At 43.7% G+C, this 17373-nt stretch overlaps 1 protein-coding gene across 2 annotated transcripts in view; it reads left to right on the top strand.

Annotated features, from left to right (window-relative positions):
- LOC106578846 (ATP-binding cassette sub-family C member 3) overlaps nucleotides 1-16151 on the top strand; it is a 74221-nt gene extending 58070 nt beyond the window's left edge. For both annotated transcript variants that reach the window (XM_014158052.3, XM_014158055.3), the window contains exons 14-31: nucleotides 62-149; nucleotides 710-776; nucleotides 871-997; nucleotides 1191-1367; nucleotides 1573-1740; nucleotides 2487-2667; nucleotides 3741-3846; nucleotides 4834-4990; nucleotides 5140-5347; nucleotides 5731-6041; nucleotides 8532-8731; nucleotides 9189-9315; nucleotides 9762-9863; nucleotides 10369-10515; nucleotides 10939-11097; nucleotides 11290-11456; nucleotides 11698-11892; nucleotides 15678-16151. In XM_014158052.3, coding sequence (XP_014013527.1) covers nucleotides 62-149; nucleotides 710-776; nucleotides 871-997; nucleotides 1191-1367; nucleotides 1573-1740; nucleotides 2487-2667; nucleotides 3741-3846; nucleotides 4834-4990; nucleotides 5140-5347; nucleotides 5731-6041; nucleotides 8532-8731; nucleotides 9189-9315; nucleotides 9762-9863; nucleotides 10369-10515; nucleotides 10939-11097; nucleotides 11290-11456; nucleotides 11698-11892; nucleotides 15678-15789 — 2799 coding nt within the window. In that variant the 3' untranslated portion in view covers nucleotides 15790-16151. The remainder of the gene's footprint in view (nucleotides 1-61; nucleotides 150-709; nucleotides 777-870; nucleotides 998-1190; nucleotides 1368-1572; nucleotides 1741-2486; nucleotides 2668-3740; nucleotides 3847-4833; nucleotides 4991-5139; nucleotides 5348-5730; nucleotides 6042-8531; nucleotides 8732-9188; nucleotides 9316-9761; nucleotides 9864-10368; nucleotides 10516-10938; nucleotides 11098-11289; nucleotides 11457-11697; nucleotides 11893-15677) is intronic.
- The last annotated feature ends 1222 nt before the right edge of the window (nucleotides 16152-17373 follow it).

Here is a 17373-nt window from a genome sequence, read left to right as displayed (position 1 = left end):
TACCCGTTCTGTCACTCCTCCTGTGCGTGTGTATTGTGTTGACTCTGTAGCTTCTCATCAGGCCAGCGTGTCTCTGAAGCGTATCCAGGACTTCCTGAGTCATGAAGAGCTGGACCCAGAGTCTGTGGACAGGAATAACACTGCCACAGGTAAACATGGACACGGCTGACCAAGGAACCAGCCCAAGCTGACCAAGAAACCAGATGAAACTTGGCTGTGCTGGTTCCATTTCGCTCCCTAGGCTGTTCTGATAGGCCATAGGTTTTTCACTGACATGAAAGGATAGGATAGAGGAAAGTTAGTGGGACAGGGCCTCTGAGGCAATCTAATGGTCTGTTTCTGTTGAGTCATTCTAATGGTCTATGTTTCTGATAAGTCACGCTGACATTGGCTGTTGCCATGGTTCCCGTCTGCCATTATTGTAGACGATTGAGTTTTCAATAAGTAACACATTTTTGTAATACATTTTGGTTCTGCATACTGTAGTCATTACTCTTGGCTTTTGTAATATAAACATTTTGGACTCTACCTTGAGGTGACTTAAGGGAATTGGACACACAGGGATTCCACAGTGTATAGTCATGGCTTTTCCTTCTTGGCTCTGAGACCGTTTGAATTTATGCTTCTAAGTGTCCAGTTTGGTAATGCTGTGTCATGATTGGTGTTTTCCTAACTGCCTTTCATTCTTACACTGTGTTCTCCCCTTCAGATAGCTCAGTGACTGTTGTCAATGGAAAGTTCACCTGGGCAAAACAAGATCCTCCTGCTCTGCACAAGTAAGTTAGCGAGTCGTATCTGGAAAAGGACAAATAACCATTTAAGGGAACGAATGCACTTTACTGATGTGCCTTGGTGTGTGTTTGTCCGCAGTATAAACCTGATGGTGCCGCAGCGCTCTCTGCTAGCGGTGGTAGGACATGTAGGCTGTGGGAAGTCTTCTCTGGTGTCAGCGCTACTGGGAGAGATGGAGAAACTGGAGGGACACATCTCCATACGGGTACGTCTGCACTCAATTCAGTTATACTAACTGAAGATTGATTGGTGGGTCAATTATTTGAATGATTGAACGATTGATCGACTGATTGATTGTTAGGAGTTAGGGTTTAAATTGATTGTTAGGGTCTAGATAGATTTTTAGGGTCTAGTTGTAGTTTTCATCTGTACTGAGTTCCTTCACTCCTCTCCTCCAGGGTTCAGTGGCCTACGTCCCCCAGCAGGCCTGGATCCAGAATGCCACTCTGAGAGACAACATTCTATTTGGCAAGGCCTACAACGAGCAGAAGTACCGCTCTTGTCTGGAGGCTTGCGCCCTGACCCCTGACCTGGAAGTACTACCTGGAGGAGACCTGACCGAGATTGGAGAGAAGGTAGGGAGATGGGATAGAATCTAACATGGGTTGTTTTTGGAGCTAAATGCCATGTTAGCCCACTGAACTAAAGCTTAGGCATTAGCTCTGGGAGTTAACTTGGGTCTTCGAGTCTCAAAGCAATTACTTTTGAGATCAGTGATTTGCTTGTGATTGCTAGCTTGCTAGTGATTTCTCTCTGTCTATCTGTCCCTCCTTCCCTCAGGGTATCAACCTGTCTGGTGGCCAGAGACAGAGGGTGAGTCTGGCCAGAGCTCTGTACAACGAGGCAGATGTCTACCTGCTGGATGACCCTCTGTCTGCCGTGGACTCCCACGTGGCCAAACACATCTTCGACCACGTCATTGGCCCAGAGGGGGCGCTGCAGGGCAAGGTGAGGAGAGTAGTCAATCTGCTCTGTTCTCCATACACTACAGAAGAAGAGAGACACATTCTGAGGGGTAGCAGAGAGAAATGGACTGGTTCAATATTTTGTCCTTTATCAACAATTTTCGGTGGTATGAGATCGAGACCAGTCAGATGTCTTGTACTTTATCAACAATCTTCGGTGGTCAGTCACTACATAGCCATGTTAGAATGGACGAAAGTGGCAATCTCCTACAACTGACAAGTACATACGTTATATTCTGTCTAGTTCAGATAGTAAAACTCATTTGAAGAGTCCTCAACTACAATAGAGGAAGTAGTCACTTTTATTTGTGGTGTGTTGTGTTCCATCCTGTCTGCTGGTTGGTTTAGTAGCATATCTATGACTTTGTTGTGCTGATAAGAAACTTCAGTACAGAAGCTGATTGGAATGTGCAACACTTGGGTGTATAAATTCAGTATGTGTATTACATATTGCAATATGTTATTGATATTTGTCTCTAAGTCAAACATGCCAACATGTTTTCAGCACTTTCATTTCCCTGACTGATCAAAACAAATTTTCTCATGTTCTCTTGTCTCTCTGCAGCAGATACATTTTGAGCAATATGTTTGGAACGTCTATTTGCAATAAAATCGCAGTATCGAATGGCAATACATATTGTATCGCCACCTAAGAATACGGATAATATCGTATCGTGAGGTCCATGGCAATTCCCAGCCTTAATGAGAGCCTCTTTTCGTTTACCCCAGACACGTATCTTGGTGACACACGGCATCAGCTTCCTGCCGCAGGTGGACAACATAATGGTGATGGTGGAGGGCAGGGTGTCGGAGATGGGCTCATACCAGGAGCTGCTCCAACAGAACGGAGCTTTCGCTGAGTTCCTCAGAAACTATTCCCTGGAGGACATCATAGAGGACGAAGCAACAGGTACAACGACCTGTTACTATAGCAGAGAGATTCAGAACTTACTCTCTGAGGTCCGTAGCACTGCTGATTTTCTGTTCCACCTGGTTATTATTTGCACCCACCTGGTTTCCAGTCAGTCCCTGATTATAAGGGAAGAATTTAAGGAAAGCAGTGGGTCTTCAAGGTCCAGATTTATATTTGAGGACTAAAGCAGAAGAACAGATACTATTGCTGTTTCTGCCCTTGGAGAGATATCTAAAGCAGAAAAACAGATAATATTGCTGTTTCTGCCCTTGGAGAGATATCTAAAACAGATACTATTGCTGTTTCAGCCCTTGGAGAGATATCTAAAACAGATACTATTGCTGTTTCTGCCCTTGGAGAGATATCTAAAGCAGAAAAACAGATAATATTGCTGTTTCTGCCCTTGGAGAGATATCTAAAGCAGAAAAACAGATACTATTGCTGTTTCTGCCCTTGGAGAGATATCTAAAACAGATACTATTGCTGTTTCTGCCCTTGGAGAGATATCTAAAACAGATACTATTGCTGTTTCTACCCTTGGAGAGATATCTAAAACAGATACTATTGCTGTTTCAGCCCTTGGAGAGAGATCTAAAGCAGAAAAACAGATACTATTGCTGTTTCTGCCCTTGGAGAGATATCTAAAGCAGAAAAACAGATACTATTGCTGTTTCTGCCCTTGGAGAGATATCTAAAGCATAAGAACAGATACTATTGCTGTTTCTGCCCTTGGAGAGATATCTAAAGCAGAAAAACAGATACTATTGCTGTTTCTGCCCTTGGGGTTCTACTGTTCACCCTATACCAGTGCCTATCAATATTTGTCCTGGAAGGCAACTAGGTGTGCAAGCTACTGGGTTTTGCTCCAGCCCTGCTCTAATACATCTAATTCTGCTAATCAAGGTCCTAGTCAGGAGCTGATTAGATTATTCAGGTTTATTAGAGTAGGGTTGGAACAAAACCCAGTAGCTCTCTAGGAGGAGAGTTGCCCGCCCATGCCCTACACCTGTAGGGGTGTGTACACCTGCTCCATAATTACCACGGTAACCCTGTGACTCAACACCCCACAGTGGCTTTGATTGATGAAGAAGAGGACTTCCCTGATGACGTCCTTAGCAACCATACAGACATGGTGGACAGTGAACCAGTGGTCGAGGTAAAGAGGAAGTTCATAAGGTACAGTATAAGCCTCTATAACACTTCATAAGGTACTCATAAGCCTCTGTAACAGTTCATAAGGGACAATAAGCCTCTAACTGTTCATAAGGTACTCATACGCCTCTGTAACAGTTCATAAAGCACTATAAGCCTCTGTAACTGTTCAAAAGGTACTCATAAGCCTCTGTAACTGTTCATAAGGCACTCATAAGCCCCTGTAACAGTTCATAAGGCACTCATAAGCCTCTGTAACAATTCATAAGGCACTCATAAGCCTCTGTAACAATTCATAAGGCACTCATAAGCCTCTGTAACAGTTCATAAGGCACTCATAAGCCTCTGTAACAGTTCATAAGGCACTCATAAGCCTCTGTAACAGTTCATAAGGCACTCATAAGCCTCTGTAACAGTTCATAAGGCACTCATAAGCCTCTAACAGTTCATAAGGCACTCATAAGCCTCTGTAACAGTTCATAAGGCAGTCCCTCCGGGATTCCGTCATGTTTTTGTGTGATAGTTGCAGTCCAAAATGCTTGATTTTGCTGCAGCAATTCCGATTTTGTCATATTTGTCACATAAATGCACTGAAGGGGGGAAATGTTTGTTGACATATTGCTTGATTGAATAATTTTATGCACAAAAAAATCTGTTTTTGGTCAAAATTGCGAGCCATGTTTTTGTAGGGGGTTGATCGGACGGTTATATGCGATAAAAGTAAAATCATTGCAATATTATCTGGTAATAGTGCAGAGATTTGTCAAATTTGCAAACCCTGGCATAATTTGCAGGGAATTGTTGATTTTGACAAAAAATTGTAGACCACAGAATCTCAAAACCCTGAAGGGGCTTCGGTATGTTTAACCCCCTCTGTGATAGACAACTGCTGTATTCTATGTGGGTTTAGACTTTAGTTGCTGTCAAGCATTTTGCCAGAAATTTACTTTTGAAAAGTACGATACACACAACGATTGATTGACCGATCAATCACTTCCTCCCTTCCTGCAGGCAGATCAGCGTCATCTCAGGGGACCTGGAGAACCCTAGGAGCAAGTCTGTCCGGAGACGTCTGTGCAGCGAGAGGAAGAACGCTGAGCCTGACCCAGAGAAGAAACTACCCAAGGTGGAGAAACTCATCCAGGCAGAGACCACTGAGACAGGCAGGGTGAGTAGAGATATGGAGATGCATTGTTTAGTAAACCTGGTTGAGGGTGTGGACTTCTACCCTCTCCTACCTCCAGGTGTATTCCTAGACAGTACAACCTCTGACCTCTACCCTCTTAACCCTGAACTTTTATTAACCTCTCTCCTCAGGTGAAGAGCAAGGTGTTCTGGGAGTACGTCAAGGCAGTAGGGCCTCTGCTGACCCTCTGCATCTGTTTCCTGTACGGCTGTCAGAACGCTGCTGCCATCGGAGCCAACATCTGGCTGAGCCAGTGGACCAATGACGCGGCTCAGAACATGACTCAGGAGAATGTCAGCATGAGGGTGGGGGTGTATGCTGCTCTGGGCATAACACAAGGTGAGGAGACCTGCTGTTCATTACCTTAGGATAAGAATACCTGTCCACCCTAAGATGACGCCAATGGTGAAGAAAGTATCTCTACAGTTCAATATTTATAGCGATTAGAATGTGGTTACATTTGTTCATGGTGTTTGGGTCGTTTGTCCCAAAGAGAGGTTTTGTTATTGTAGGTATTGTTGTGTATGTTTAACTTTTTAACTGTATGACGCTAACTATGAATGGTTGGTTTTGTGTGAGGACTTTGGCCTCTACCCCTCAGTAACACTGGAAGCTTGATTTGAATTTCATTGAAAAGGGTCTCAGCATTCAGGAGGGAGGACACATACAGAACCCACTGTCTCCTCAACCCTCATCTACCTCCCTCCCTCCCTCCCTCTCAGGTATCCTGGTCATGGTCTCGTCCTTCACCCTGGCCATGGGGAACATCGGAGCAGCCAGGAAGCTCCACTACGCCCTCCTGGACAACAAGTTTCACACCCCCCAGTCTTTCTTTGACACCACCCCCATAGGCAGGGTCATCAACCGATTCTCTAAGGACATCTACGTCATCGACGAGGCACTGCCCTCCACCGTTCTCATGTTCCTCGGGACCTTCTTCTCCTCTCTCTCCACCATGATAGTCATAGTGGCCAGCACCCCCATCTTCGCTGTGGTCATTGCTCCCCTGACTTTCATATATGTCTTTGTCCAGGTATTGGTTCTGTTCTGAGGAGCTAACAGTTGCTTGCTCTACTCTCTAGGACAGGAGTTTATGGTGTCAAGTAATACTTTTCCTTTACATTTTTGCCAAAGTGTGTTGCTTACGTTCCTGAATGCAGCATGCAGCGCCCTGATTGGTGGAGCAGTTTATGTGACCTTTGAACTTTGGCTTTTTGTTTATTTTCAACTTTTTGTGTTCCTGTTATCTGTTGAGTTTGCTCTCCTCCTCCCTGTCTGCTCTTCCCTAACCATGCATTCACTTCCTCTCTCTTTCTCTCTCTTTACCTACACACAAACACACACATACATACAGAGCGGGCCATGTTGATTCACCAACAGCCGGTACAGTAATGAATAGTGAAGGAGGCTTCTGTTCTCCTGAGTTGTTTGTTGACTGAGGCGGTCAAGCTGAGACCCGGAGAATACTGCTGTGTGTTCTTTACAACCTCACGTCCTTCTCAGGGACATGCTGGAGAATGGTGATTTATACTATAGAGTGGTGCAGGATGAAGTAGCCCCGAGGCAGTACAATTCTGATGTTTTTCACTAATTGGTCTTTTGACCAATCAGATCAGTTCTGAAAAAGATCTGATGTGAAAAGATCTGATAGGATTTGTCAAAAGACCAACAAGTGGATAAAAGATTTGGCCTGTATCTAGTGTGCTGCTGCCCTCTGGTGGTGAACGAATGGAAAGACAACTTGTAGTCAGTTTGACGCTACAGGTATCTGTCCACACGGTAGGGAGTTAGAGGTTATTTTGTTTCCTGTCTAACTCTACAGGGTATTGATTAGCTTCAGGTTTCCATACAGTGCCTTTACCCTTTGACCCAGGAAATTAATATGAGGGTCCTCTTGTGCCAAAATACTACATACCAGTGGGCTGTGAAGACCTAGTATTAGCTGAATCCCAACTTGAGTTAAGATGAATGAGTGCTGAGAGAGAGATGCTTTCATTTCAAGAAACCACCTCCTTTCAACCCGTTTGATCAGTTCCATAGACAAGATGTAAAGAGATTTACATTATCCTGACGTGAAAACGGTTTACTTTGTGTCTGGGTTTGGATGTTTCGCTGAGGGCTACTGGGTCTTATGCTTGGTCATCATTTATTTTACCAGTGATCCAGTAGCTAGCAGTTTCCTGAAGTAGGAAAATTGATATATTTCTGCCGGTGAACCATTTGAAACTGGAGTTCTTACGGTTGAATATAAGCCAGGGTTCTGTGTGTTCACGTGCCTCTGGAGATGCTTACTATCTAACTGGAACAACGGCATATGATTCCTGTCTTTTTTTTGCTTTTGTCAAGGCATACTTTATATCTGCGTGGTCTTTTGTCAAAGCATACTTTATATCTGCATGGTCTTTTGTCATGGCATACTTTATATCTGCGTGGTCTTTTGTCATGGCATACTTTATATCTGCATGGTCTTTTGTCAAAGCATACTTTATATCTGCATGGTCTTTTGTCATGGCATACTTTATATCTGCGTGGTCTTTTGTCAAAGCATACTTTATATCTGCATGGTCTTTTGTCATGGCATACTTTATATCTGCGTGGTCTTTTGTCATGGCATACTTTATATCTGCATGGTCTTTTGTCAAAGCATACTTTATATCTGCATGGTCTTTTGTCATGGCATACTTTATATCTGCGTGGTCTTTTGTCATGGCATACTTTATATCTGCGTGGCCTTTTGTTGACCTTCTCCCTGTCTTTTAAAACTTACTTACTGGGATTGGTGGTTTATTTGTGGCCCTTCTTTAATTGTTCTACTTGAATGAGTTTTATCTTAAAACATTATTTTATCTTAATCTTTTACAGTGTTTTTTTAAAAACCAAACCGTACACTACAACATTATGATGGCATTTAAGCACAAATGGAAGTTGAAGTGTTGCTTTTTAGTTTGTAATCAAATGTGTTTAGTCCTGAATGCTTTTTAATTTGATTTGATAATGAAATTAAATAATACTTATTTCTTAGAATAATTTTGGGGCCTGGTGGAAAAAGCATCTGCAGTGTTTAGATATGTGTTATAGCTTGTACTCCAGTGTTTAGATATGTGTTATAGCTTGTACTCCAGTGTTTAGATATGTGTTATAGCTTGTACTCCAGGGTTTAGATATGTGTTATAGCTTGTACTCCAGGGTTTAGATATGTGTTATAGCTTGTACTCCAGGGTTTAGATATGTGTCATAGCTTGTACTCCAGGGTTTAGATATGTGTTATAGCTTGTACTCCAGGGTTTAGATATGTGTCATAGCTTGTACTCCAGTGTTTAGATATGTGTTATAGCTTGTACTCCAGGGTTTAGATATGTGTTATAGCTTGTACTCCAGGGTTTAGATATGTGTTATAGCTTGTACTCCAGGGTTTAGATATGTGTTATAGCTTGTACTCCAGGGTTTAGATATGTGTTATAGCATGTACCCCACTGTTTAGATACTGTATAATGCTGTTTGTCTCTCTTCCCCACGGCTTTAGAGATTTTATGTGGCCACGTCTCGGCAGTTAAAGCGTCTGGAGTCAGTCACCAGATCTCCCATATACTCCCATTTCTCTGAGACCATCACCGGCTCTAGTGTTATCAGAGCCTACGGCAGACACAATGCCTTTGTACTAATGAGTGACATGAAGGTGGATGAGAACCAAAAGAGTTACTACCCTGGTATAGTGGCCAACAGGTAGGTGGTATCTCTCTCCTACTGTACGTTCACTATGGACTCTGGAGGACAGTGGCTATGTTCCAGTTGTCTTAATGTACTTCCTTTCCTCGTTCCCTTTTTTGGCTCCTGCTGATCTGAAGTGGCTTTGTAAGGATCCAAGGGCCCTAGGATTCTCTTTACAAAATGACGGATTAATTTAGTGGACAGTATTTGTCCATTTGGATTTTGAGAATTGTAACATAGCCACTGACTGGTGCTAATGTTGAAAGCTCAACAGACTAACATGTTCCATCACAAATGACATACAGTAAGACATTGGTGTCCCACTTCACAATAAGTGGCCCTAATCCGGAATATAGCCTATATTTGCATGGTGAGGTAGTTACATAAACAGGTACCGTGCATAGACATACTGTGTGTCAGTGCTGCTCTAACTGTGTGTCGTGTTCACGTGTGTATGTGTGTGTGTGTGTAGGTGGTTAGGGGTGCGTATAGAGTTCATTGGGAACTGCATCGTGCTGTTTGCTGCTCTGTTTGCTGTGATCGGGAAGGACAATCTCAACCCTGGACTGGTGGGACTCTCTGTGTCCTACGCTCTACTGGTACAATACAACATATTCATAGATCTACTGTCCGTCTAACTGTCTGATACACATTTCCATGAAATGGTGCCCATTGCCTGCCACTGTGATTCTGTTGTGCTAGTGTAAATGACGTCACGCTGCTTGCTTAGCGAGTTTAGCTTCCTCCTGATTTGGCTCATATTGAGGCTCGAACCAAGGACCACTGCCTCGCAAACACACGTGACCGTCTTCCTGAAGCGTCTTACCCAGTCGTGCCCCTGAAAAGCTAGCTATCCGGCATTGCAAGTGGGGCCTCTTCAGTCGGAGGAGTTTCACAGATCCCCATCTGCTACACTATGTTGGAGATGGAATCCAGTGTTTTAAAAGAGATCTGGTATGATGATGAAGGATAGCTTAATGACGCTGCTTGTGTTTTCTCCCATAAGCATCACTCATGCTACAGTACTGTGTTGTCCTGGTAACAGGTGACCATGTCACTGAACTGGATGGTGAGGATGACGTCAGATCTGGAGAGCAACATCGTTGCCGTGGAGAGAGTCAAGGAGTACTCTGAGACCAAAATTGAGGTACAGAGCACACACGCAATGCTTACTAGGGTAGGACATTACATATGGAAATCAACCAATGAACCAGGTCTAATCGCTCAGAAGTACAAGGCAAAGTGACAGTGGAAATGTTGTGTTGTTGCCCACTGTTTGTTTCTTAAGACCACCTGAGTTCTGTAAATAGTATTTATATATATATTTTTTCATAAGTGTGTTTATATTTTTGTCTGACTCACAACCATAAAAGACTAACGCAAGTGAAACTAGATCTATAACTTGGATATTATGTACCGTACAGCGATTCCCTTTGATGTGGGCGGCTGGGCTATATAGCGTACTGTACATTTCAGACTACTTTGATTATTACCTAAATATAACCCCCTCTTTACTGATCATGTGATTGAGTTTCTAGTATACTGTGTTTTCTGAAATATGGCTCTTATCAACCTCTGCGAAATGTGGGCAGAATTTGCAAGTGTATATAAAGTGTATTGTTGCACATAATTGTGTTTGTGTATGTTGCAAGGCCCCATGGGAGGTGGAAGACAAGAAGCCTTCCCCTGATTGGCCATCCCAGGGGAAGGTAGAGTTCCTTGACTACAGTGTGAGGTACAGAGAGGGACTAGACCTGGTCCTCAAGAACCTCACCCTCAGCGTCGTTGGAGGAGAGAAGGTGAGAACCACAGGCCTAAATGGTGTGAGGAAAACATGCATTTTAAACACGATGCATATAGATGCCGCAACAAGGCCTCAAATGCAGTCGCAAATCAATGGAGAAAATTGACACCGTGAAAACACCTGGAAAATTTTCATTTTGGGGTGAAAAACATTGCTTTCATACGCCACTCGGGACATGTTAAATGGTTGTTTAACACACTGTTACAGAATGTACCCCCATGAAAGGACGCTGTACTCCTGCCATCACATTTTATACACAGATAAAATGCTGTTTAGTTTATCAGAGCAGGTGCTGATGTGTGTATCAAGCACTCAGATATCTGGAACAAGTGTTTGAATTGAGACTGGTAAACTACAATGCTCGCTGAGCGTGCAGTTTTCCGGAGGGTTTCATTATGTTGGCCTGCGTGTGTTACAGATAGGTATCGTGGGTCGTACTGGGGCTGGTAAGTCCTCTATGACACTGTGCCTGTTCCGGCTGTTGGAGGCGGCAGGGGGAGAGATCACCATCGACGGGGTCAAGATATCAGAGATAGGGCTGCATGACCTGAGGTCGAAACTCACCATCATACCACAGGTACACAGACACACAGACACACAGACACACAGACACACAGACAGACAGACAGACAGACAGACAGACAGACAGACAGACAGACAGACAGACAGACAGACAGACAGACAGACAGACAGACAGACAGACACACAGACACACAGACACCCTACACCTTCCTCACCTCCACCTCCACTACCCTCACTACGTCCCCAGGAACCAGTGCTGTTCTCTGGCAGTCTGAGGATGAACCTGGACCCATTTGATAAGTACAATGACGGGGAAGTATGGAAAGCTCTGGAACTGTCCCACCTCAACAAGTTTGTCAGCAACCAGCCGGCTAAACTGGAGCTGGAGTGTTCAGAGGGAGGAGAGAACCTCAGGTAACATAATCCCAACCACTTAACAGCTGCATGTTTTGAGACACATTTACACCTGTAGAAGCCTTTTACCTGTATATTCAGGTGGGAAGTAAAACTAAACTAACAACATTTGGAATACAAACATGTCTTTATTAGGATTTTCTCTTAAGGACCTTTTCTGAATCTTTCTTTTAGCTTTTTGTACCTTTCACATTTTACTCGTCTGGAAAATAACGTAATATATTTGTGTGTGTGTGTTCAGTGTGGGCCAGAGGCAGCTGGTGTGTTTAGCCAGGGCTCTACTGAGGAAGACGAGGATCTTGATCCTGGATGAAGCTACAGCAGCCATCGACCTAGAGACAGACGACCTCATCCAGTCAACCATCAGGACACAGTTTGAGGACTGCACCGTCTTCACCATCGCTCACAGACTCAACACCATCATGGACTATACTAGGTAATGTACAGTACATTGCACATGCACACACAAACAGACTGACATACATATATACAGTGCATTCAGAAAGTATTCAGACCCCTTGACTTTATCCACATTTTGTTATGTTACAGCCTTATTCTAAAATTGATTAAATAAAAAAAAAATCCTCATCAATCTACACACAATACCCCAAACAGGTTTAGAAATGTTTGCATCTTGTTTCCATTGATCATCCTCAACTTGATTGGTGTCCACCTGTGGTAAATTCAATTGATTGGATATGATCTGTAAAAAGGCACACATGAGGTTGAAGGATTTGTCTGTAGAGCTCCGTAACAGGATTGTGTCAAGGCACAGATCTGGGGAAGGGTACCAAAAAATATCTGCAGCATTTAAGGTCCCGGAGAACACAGTGGCCTCCATCATTCTTAAAGGAAGAAGTTTGGAACCACCAAGACTCTTCCTAGAGCTGGCCGCCCGGCCAAACTGAGCAATCGGGGGAGAAGGGCCTTGGTCAGGGAGGTGAGCAAAATTCTGACGATCAGAGCTCCAGAGTTCCTCTGTGGAGATGGAAGAACCTTCCAGAAGGACAACCATATCTTCAGCACTCCACCAATCAGGTATTTTTGGTAGAGTGGCCAGACAGAAGCCACTCTTCAGTAAAAGGCACATGACAGTCCGCTTGGAGTTTGCCAAAAGTCACCTAAAGACTCTGACCATGAGAAACAAGATTCTCTGGTCTGATGAAACCAAGATTGAACTCTTTGGCCTGAATACCAAGCGTCTCGTCTGGAGGAAACCTGGCACCATCCCCACGGTGAAGCATGGTGGTGGCAGCATCATGTTGTGGGGATGCTTTTCAGTGGCAGGGACTGGGAGACTAGTCAGGATCGAGGGAAAGATGAACGGAGCAAAGTACAGAGAGATCCTTCATGAAAACCTGCTTCAGAGAGCAGATGCCCTCAGACTGGGGAGAAGGTTCACCTTCCAACAGGACAACAACCCTAAGTACACAGCCAACAAAATGCAGGAGTGGCTTTGGGACAAGTCTCTGAATGTTTTTGATTGGCCCAGCCAGAGCCTGGACTTGAACCTGATCGAACATCTCTGGTAGGAGACCTGAAAATAGCTGTGCAGTGATGCTCCCCATCCAATCTGACAGAGCTTAACAGACTCTGCGGAGAAGAATCGGAGAAACTCCCCAAATACAGGTGTGCCAAGCTTGTAGCATCATGCCTAAGAAGACTCGAGGCTGTAATTTCTGCCAAGTTGCTTCAACAATGTACTGATTAAAGGGTCTGAACAATTTTAGAATATGGCTGTAACGTAACAAAATGTGGAAAAAGTAAAGGGGTCTGAATATTTTCCGAATGCACTGTACATACGTACAGATACTAAACAAAAAAATCTAAACGCAACATGCAACAATTTCAAAGATTTTATTGTGTTACAGTTCATATAAGGAAATCAGTCAATTGATATAAATTCATTCGGCCCTAATCTATGGATTTAATATGACTGTACAGGGGTGCAGCCATGGATGGGCCTGGCAGGTCATAGGCCCTTCCACTTGGCAGCCAGGCCCACCCACTTGTGAGCCAAGCCCAGCCAATCGGAATGATTTTTTTCCCCACAAAAAGGCTTTATTACAGACAGAAATACTCTCGGTTGTGAGGTCAGTTGGACGTACTGCCAAATTCTCTAAAACGATATTGGAGGCAGCTTATGGTAGAGAAATGAACATTCAATTATCTGGCAACAGCTCTGGTGGACATTCCTGCAGTCAGCATGACAATTGCACACTCCCTCAAAACTTGAGACATATGTGGCATTGTGTTGTGCAACAAAACTGCACATTTTAAAGTGGTCTTTTGTTATCCCCAGCACAAGGTGCACCTGTGTAATGATCATGCTGTTTAATCAGCTTCTTGATATGCCACATTTTTCAGGTTGATACATTTTCTTGGCAAAGAAGAAACGCTCACTAACAGGGATATAAACAAATTTGCACACAAAATTTAAGAGAAATAAGCTTTTTGTGCGTATGGAACATTTCTGGGATTTTTTCATTTCAGCTCATGAAACATGGGACCAACACTTTAAATGTTGTGTTTATATACTGCTCAAAAAAATAAAGGGAACACTTAAACAACACATCCTAGATCTGAATGAAAGAAATAATCTTATTAAATACTTTTTTCTTTACATAGTTGAATGTGCTGACAACAAAATCACACAAATAATCAATGGAAATCCAATTTATCAACCCATGGAGGTCTGGATTTGGAGTCACACTCAAAATTAAAGTGGAAAACCACACTACAGGCTGATCCAACTTTGATGTAATGTCCTTAAAACAAGTCAAAATGAGGCTCAGTAGTGTGTGTGGCCTACACGTGCCTGTATGACCTCTCTACAACGCCTGGGCATTCTCCTGATGAGGTGGCGGATGGTCTCCTGAGGGATCTCCTCCCAGACCTGGACTAAAGCATCCGCCAATTCCTGGACAGTCTGTGGTGCAGCGTGGCATTGGTGGATGGAGCGAGACATGATGTCCCAGATGTGCTCAATTGGATTCAGGTCTGGGGAACGGGCCGGCCAGTCCATAGCATCAACGCCTTCCTCTTGCAGGAACCGCTGACACACTCCAGCCACATGAGGTCTAGCATTGTCTTGCATTAGGAGGAACCCAGGGCCAACCGCACCAGCATATGGTCTCACAAAGGGTCTGAGGATCTCATCTCGGAACCTAATGGCAGTCAGGCTACCTCTGGCGAGCACATGGAGGGCTGTGCGGCCCCCCAAAGAAATGCCACCCCACACCATGACTGACCCACCGCCAAACCGGTCATGCTGGAGGATGTTGCAGGCAGCAGAACGTTCTCCACGGTGTCTCCAGACTCTGTCACATCTGTCACGTGCTCAGTGTGAACCTGCTTTCATCTGTGAAGAGCACAGGGCGCCAGTGGCGAATTTGCCAATCTTGGTGTTCTCTGGCAAATGCCAAACGTCCTGCACGGTGTTGGGCTGTAAACACAACCCCCACCTGTGGACGTCAGGCCCTCATACCACCCTCATGGAGTCTGTTTCTGACCGTTTGAGCAGACACATGCACATGTGGCCTGCTGGAGGTCATTTTGCAGGGCTCTGGCAGTGCTCCTCCTGCTCCTTGCACAGGTAGCGGTCCTGCTGCTGGGTTGTTGCCCTCCTACAGCCTCCTCCACGTCTCCTGATGTACTGGCCTGTCTCCTGGTAGCGCCTCCATGCTCTGGACACTACGCTGACAGACACAGCAAACCTTGCCACAGCTCGCCATCCTGGATGAGCTGCACTACCTGAGCCACTTGTGTGGGTTGTAGACTCCGTCTCATGCTACCACTAGAGTGAAAGCACCGCCAGCATTCAAAAGTGACCAAAACATCAGCCAGGAAGCATAGGAACTGAGAAGTGGTCTGTGGTCCCCATCTGCAGAACCACTCCTTTATTGGGGGTGTCTTGCTAATTGCCTATAATTTCCACCTGTTGTCTATTCCATTTCCACAACAGCATGTGAAATTTATTGTCAATCAGTGTTGCTTCCTAAGTAGACAGTTTGATTTCACAGAAGTGTGATTGACTTGGAGTTACATTGTGTTGTTTAAGTGTTCCCTTTATTTTTTTGAGCAGTGTATTTTTGTTCAGTGTACATAGATACATCTTTTGATCAAAGATGCTGTTTTTGTATCTTGTTAGGTTTCTGGAGAGAATATATGACCTAACAAAGTTATGAAAGATTCTACTAATACATCTTCTCTTATTTGCAGAGTGCTTGTGTTGGACAAGGGACAAGTAGCTGAATTTGACACTCCTTCAAAACTTTTATCCAAGAGAGGAATCTTCTATGGCATGGCTAAAGATGCTGGACTGGCACAATAGCCTCTCCTCTACACATTTATAAAACCTATTGTGCCTTCTGGCAGAAAACAGAGTGCCAGTGAATGTATCCTTTTATACGCTGCAGTCTACTGCAAAACCAGGATAAAACACTTTTTAATGTAAACTTTTTAATGTAAACTTTTATGAAGAGTGAGTTTCAGGATGAATCCAGCTATTTTTGTACCGTATTGTTTTTGTTATTTAAGCTATACATTTTATTATTAACAGATGTCTGATGGGGAAGTTGGCTCAGTTCAATGTGTGATTCCTTTGTGAACCATGTATGTAAAAACTTGAATTCTGTACCACCAAAATATGAAATATGATAATGCCTTTATTAAAGAAATTAAGACTGCCTTGTAGATGTTTCTGTGATAGTTTTCATTTTTATATATGATCATAAAACATGTTAACTACTCTGGTATAACCTACGCTACAACAGCAACATGGTTAGCAATGTAGGAGAAAACCAATGTACACTGCGTGCACAATTATTAGGGAAGTGCATATTCTGATCTTATCATTGTTTCTATTCACATTTTCGAACTCCAAACCATATAAACTTGAATGCTTATTGGATTTAATCATTTTCAGGTGATATGTATTTGTGTAATGAGGGAGGGTGTGGCGAAATTGAATAACACCTTATATCAAGGTGTAAATAATTATTAGGCAGCCTCATTACTTCAGGTAAAATGGGCCAAAAAATTAATTTAACTGACACTGAAAAACCAAAAATGTAAAATGCCTTTCAGACGGATGCGACACTCTTTAAATAGCTAAACTATTGAGGTGTGACCACAGGACATTCAAACGTTTTGTTGCGAAAAGTTAACTGGGGCGCAAAAAACGCATGGGGTAGCAAAGGCGCAAATTAACTGCAAAAGACTTGAGAAGAATTAAACGTCAAACTACCAGGAACCCATTATCCTCCAGTGCCACCGTATTCCAGAACCGCAACCTACCTGGAGTGTTCAGAAGTACAAGGTGTCAAGTGCTCAGAGACATGGCCAAGGTCAAGAAGACTGAAACAAGACCACCACTGAATAAGATTCACAAGTTGAAGCATCAAGATTGGGCAAAGAAATACCTGAAGACAGATTTTTACCTGAAGACAGGTTTTATGGACAGATTAAATGAAAGTGACTCTTGATGGACCAAATGGATGGGCCCGTGGCTGGATCAGTAATGGACACAGGGCACCACTTTGAGTCAGGTGCTAGCAAGGTAAAGGAGGGGTACTGGTATGGGCTGCGATCATTGAGGATGAGGTAGTTGGACCTTTTCGGGTTGAAGATGGACTGAAACTCAACTCCCAAACCTACTGCCAGTTTCTGAAAGATTCTTTCGTCAAACAGTGGTACAGGAAGAAGTCCTCAGCATTCTAGAAGGCCATGATCTTTATGCAGGACAATGCTCCATCACATGCATCCAAGTACTCCACTGCTTGGCTAGCCAGCAAGGGCCTCAAAGATGCCTGAATAATGACCTGGCCCCCTTCCTCACCTGACTTAACTCCTATTGAGAACTTGTGGGCCCTTCTCAAACGTGAGATTTACAGTGATGGAAGACAATACACCTTTT

This window comes from Salmo salar, chromosome 19, assembly GCF_965601325.2.
Source record: "Salmo salar chromosome 19, fSalSal1, whole genome shotgun sequence".
In the NCBI taxonomy this organism is placed as follows: Eukaryota; Metazoa; Chordata; class Actinopteri; order Salmoniformes; family Salmonidae; genus Salmo; species Salmo salar.
The sequence above is the reverse complement of the archived record's forward strand: the minus strand, read 5'-3'. Positions and strand labels throughout refer to the sequence as shown.